The following is a 5233-nucleotide window of genomic DNA, read 5'->3' as shown; positions in this document are numbered from 1 at the left end:
GGACTCTGTCAGAGCTCACAGAGGAGCACGCGTGAGCTGTACGTGGGACTCTGCACTGCCAGGCACGGGACTCTGTCAGAGCTCACAGAGGAGCACGCGTGAGCTGTACGCGGGACTCTGCACTGCCAGGCACGGGCCTGTCGGAGCTCACAGAGGAGCACGAAATGAGCTGTACATGGGACTCTGCACTGCCAGGCACAGGACTGTTGGAGCTCACAGAGGAGCACGAATGAGCTGTACATTTCACTGCAGGTAAATTTCTACTCAAAGGAAGACTGGAAACAAACACTGAGACCTAGGGAACAATGGCAGTATGGGCTGCAGTGTTCAGGTCAGTGTGTGAGGAAGCATGCTGACTGTAAACACGTCCATTTGAGAGGGACTGGGGGACCGAATGGAGATGGACAGCGGCATGGGGAGAAAAGTGCAACAAAGTACTGCCCGCAGAGCAGGGTGGTGGAACACCCACGTGGGTGGCCATAGCATCTTTCTTTCAATATTTTGAAAGTTTGCAAATTCCCATCATGAAATCTTTGAGGAAAGAGGCAGTAGTTTTCCAGCATTATGGAAAAGTAGTTGATTCAGCCAATTCTGGAAGACAGGGTATGTGTGGAGAAAGGAACAAGAAAGGAAGGAGACCATGTTGGGGGCTTCAAGGAGAAGGGAAGATGTTAGAGTCGGCACAAGGAGCCTGGTGGTGTGCAGGTGGCTAAGAGGGTGGCTGAGGAAGGGGAGAGGAGGTGGAAGCTCATAGCAGGGACGACTGACCTCCATTTCTGATGGCTGTGATCCCTTGGTAGAAGTCTTCAAAGCTGATCACACCGAGTCCACTGGGATCCAGGTACTTAGTTAAGTCCTTCACCTGTAATTGCCAAATGAGATAGGTTATCCTAAGCCTTTACAGCAGGGGTGCCCAACCTCAGACTTCCGACCGGCACAGGTCTGATCTGTGGCCTGCTGGGAACAGAGCAGCACAGCAGGAGAGGGCAAGCATTGCCGCCTGAGCTCCCCTCCAGTCAGATCAGCAGGGGCATTAGATTCTCAGAGGAGCACAAAGCCTACTGCGAGCTGTCCATGGGAGGGGTCCAGGTTGTGCGCTCCTTATGAGAATCTAATGCCTGATGATCTGAGGTGAACAGTTTCATCCCGAAACCATCCCCACCTCCTACCCCCGTCTGTGAGAAAGTATCTTCTAAAAAATCGAACCCTGGTGCCAAGATGGCTGGAGACTGCTTTAGGGAATCAGGATTACGTTGTATCACAAGCTTGGCTTTTTCACCAAATGCAAAAAAGCAGCCAAAGAGCAGTGCGAAGAGGGACAGCCTCTGACTCCTCACATCCAGGAGGCAGCGTGGCCTCCAAAGGCCACTGCGGACGGCCACAGCCACAGGATGGGCAACACCCTGCAAATGAGCTGCCAGCAGCACCTGGGGTAGTGAACCACGGGAGTGTGACCCCGGACATTGAAAGCCAGCAGCCAGGGCCTTACGTGGAGAGATCAGTTCTGAAGTTTTAGATATTGTTCTGGCAAGGATCCAGCATATTAACATAAATACGTTACACAGATAACGTAGATAAGTGCACACCGCCCATTCAGAAAAGCCTTCCTGGGTGTGCAAAGTCCTTGGAAGAGAACAATTGAAGAGACCCCTGATATCAAAAATCATAAATGCTTAGTAGGATAACTCACATATGGATGTTACAGAGAATGAAACTCTTGAGAAAGAATGTAGGTTTATTCTGCCAAGTGTAAATTGGATTCCATAAAAATTTAAAAATTTTCAGGGGAGGAGGGAGAGCATTAGAAAAAATAGCTGGGCTTAATACCTAGGTGATGGGGTGATAGGTGCAGCAGACCACCATGGCACACGTTTGCCTATGTAACAAACCTGTACATCTGGCACATTTACCCCAAAACTTAAAATACTTAAAACTTTTGAGGAGAGAGATCCAAGATGGCTGATCACTAGCAGCTTGGGATTGTAGCTCCCACTGAAAGCGCAGAGAACGAGAGGACGCCACACTTTCAGATCAATTTTTGTTGCTCACGCACCAGGAGATTCCCAGCGGAGGAGCCCCACGTGTCGCCAGCACGACTCTTGAGGCCGGTGAGGCGGTTTTGCCGCTGCCTTGGTGCAGCGGTTCTCCGTGCAGAGTCAGAAAAGCACCATCAATCTTAAAGCCGCTGTTTCGGCCGGCGCAGTGGGTTGCTCAGATTTTAGCACCAGGAATCAACAAGTTGGACATCTATTCAGAAACCCAACTATAAAGACGGTAATTATAAAGACCACAGATGGATAAATTTATAACGAAGGGAAGAAACCAGCCTAAAAAGGCTGAGAATACCCAAAATCAGAAAGCCTCTCCCTCTACAGGGGATTACAGTTCCTCATCAGCAACAGAACAAGGCCTGATGGAGAAAGACTGTGTTCCATTAGCAGAAGCAGGCTTCAAAAAGTGGATGATAAGAAACTTCTGTGAATTAAAACAACTTGTTCTAACCCAATGCAAAGAAACTAAGAACTTTGAAAAAAGGTTTGACGAAATGTTAACAATAACACACAATTTAGAGAGGAATATAAGTGAATTAATGGAGCTGAAAAACACAGCACGAGAATTTCGCGAACTATGCACAAGTTTTAACAGCCGAATTGATCAAGCAGAAGAAAAGATATCAGAGGTCGAAGACCAACTTAATCAAATGAAACAAAAAGACAAGATTAGAGAAAAAAGGATAAAAAAGAACGAGCAAAGTCTCCAGGAAATATGGGACCATATGAAAAGACCTAATCTGCGTTTGATAGGTGTACCTGAATGTGACGAAGAGAATCGATCCAAGCTGGAAAATACGCTTCAGGATATTATTCAGGAAAACTTTCCCAACCTAGCAAGGCAGGACAATATTCAACTCCAGGTAATACAGAGAACACCACAGAGATATTCCTCAAGAAGACCAACCCCAAGGCACATAATCACCAGATTCACCAGGGTTGAAATGAAGGAGAAAATACTGAGGGCAGCCAGAGAGAAAGGTCAGGTTACCCATAAAGGGAAGCCCATCAGACTCACAGCAGATCTCTCAGCAGAAACCCTACAAGCCAGAAGAGAGTGGGGGCCAATATTCAACATCCTTAAAGAAAAAAACTTTCAACCCAGAATTTTACATCCAGCCAAACTAAGCTTCGTAAACGAAGGAAAAATAAAATCTTTTGTGAACAAGCAAGCACTCAGAGATTTCATCACCACCAGGCCTGCTTTTCAAGAGCTTTTGAAAGAACCACTACACATAGAAAGGAACAACCAGTATCAGCCTTTCTAAAAAATACCAAAAAATAAAGAACATCAACATAATTAAGAAATTGCATCAACTAATGGGCAAAACAGCCAGCTAACATTAAATGACAGTATATCAAACTCACATATATTGTTATTAATTCTAAATTTAAATCGACTAAATCCCCCAATCCAAAGACATAGACAGGCAAAAAAAGCCAAGACCCATTGGTATGCTACATCCAGATCCATCTCACATGCAAGGATACACAAAGACTCAAAACAAAGGGATGGAGAAAAATTTACCAACCAAATGGAGCGCAAAAATAAACAAACAGAAAGTAGGAGTTGCAATTTTTGCTGATAAAATAGACTTTAAAGCAACAAAGATCAAAAGAAGCAAAGAAGGATATTACATGATAAAAGGATCAATATAACAAGAAGAGCTAAAGATCCTAGATATATACGCACCCAATACAGGAATATCCAGATATATAAGACTTATCAAGAGACTTGGACTCCCGCACAATAATAGTGGGAGACTTCAACATTAATATTTGACAGATCAATGAGACAGAAAGTTAACATCGATATTCAGGACTTGAACTCAGATCCGGAACAAGTAGACTTAATTAACATTTACAGAACTCTCCACTTTAAATACACAAAATATACACTCTTATCAGTACTACATCACACCTATTTATAGGTTTAAATGAAATATTGGTTGGCTGCTTGTTAATTATTTTCTTTCCTCATTTTTTTTTTAATGTCTCTATTATTAAACACAATTACAGGCATATCCATTTTTAGACTGCATTCTAGCCCGGGCAATAAAGCAGCACCCCTGTTCTCTCTCCCTCTTCCTTCTTTCCTTCATTCTTTTTTTTTCTTTTTCTTTTTTTTTAATTCTTTCTCTCTTTCTTCCTCTAAAAAAAAAAAAAAAAAAAACTTTTATACTCAAAAGACAACATTAATAAAAGCAAAAATGGGCACTGACTGGGAGAAAGTATCTGCAAATCATGTATCTGTTAAACTCCTTGTATGCAGAATACATCAGGAAAACTTACAAGTAAGAAGACAACTCCGAGGCTGGGCATGGTGGCTCACGCCTATAATCCCTGCGCTTTGGAAGGCCGAGGCAGGCAGATCACCTGAGGTCGGGAGTTCAAGACCAGCCTGACCAACATGGGCTGGTCTCTCTTTAGGAGAGACCACCCAGTCTCTATTAAAAATACAAAATTAGCCAGGCGTGGTGGCACATGCCTGTAATCCCAGCTACTCAGGAGGCTGAGGCAGGACAATTGCTTGAACCCGGGAGGTGGAGGCTGCGGTGAGACAAGATTGTGCCATTGCACTCCGGCCTGAGAAACAAGAGCAAAACTCTGTCTCAAAAAAAAAAAAAAAAAAAAAAAAGACAACTCAGGCCAAGAGCAATGGCTCATGCCTGCAATTGCAACACTTTGGGATCTCCCTCAGCCTGAGGTAGACAGCTTGAGACCAGCCTGACCAACATGGAGAAACAACATCTTAACTACAAATACAAAATTAGCCACCAGGTGTGATGGCACATGCCTGCATTTTCAGCTACTCAGGAGGCTGAGAATCGCTGAACTCAGGAGGCAGAAGTTGCAGTTTTCCAAGATCACACGACTGCCTAGGTGACAGAGTGAGGCTCTGTCTCAAAAAAAAAAAAAAGAAGGCTCGGGCCGGGCGCGGTGGCTCACGTCTGTAATCCCAGCACTTTGGGAGGCTGAGGCAGGTGGACCACGAGGTCAAGAGATCGAGACCATCCTGGTCAACATGGTGAAACCCCATCTCTACTAAAAATACAAAAAATCAGCTGGGCATGGTAGCGCGTGCCTGTAATCCAGCTACTTAGGAGGCTGAGGCAGGAGAAATGCCTGAACCCAGGAGGCGGAGGTTGCGGTGAGCCGAGATCGCGCCATTGCACTCCAGC

The 5233-nt window shown here is 44.9% G+C and overlaps 1 protein-coding gene across 2 annotated transcripts in view; it reads right to left on the bottom strand.

Annotated features, from left to right (window-relative positions):
• The window catches only part of RAB11FIP3 (RAB11 family interacting protein 3), a 108754-nt gene that overhangs the window by 58450 nt on the left and 45071 nt on the right, over window positions 1–5233 (bottom strand). For both annotated transcript variants that reach the window (XM_032269376.1, XM_032269377.1), the window contains exon 2: window positions 769–862. In XM_032269376.1, the coding sequence (XP_032125267.1) occupies window positions 769–862 (94 nt within the window). The remainder of the gene's footprint in view (window positions 1–768; window positions 863–5233) is intronic.

The sequence above is a fragment of the Sapajus apella genome, unplaced genomic scaffold (genome assembly GCF_009761245.1).
Source record: "Sapajus apella isolate SASKATOON/1434 unplaced genomic scaffold, GSC_monkey_1.0 scaffold192, whole genome shotgun sequence".
NCBI classification, from domain to species: domain Eukaryota; kingdom Metazoa; phylum Chordata; class Mammalia; order Primates; family Cebidae; genus Sapajus; species Sapajus apella.
This window is presented reverse-complemented; position numbering and strand designations above follow the sequence as displayed.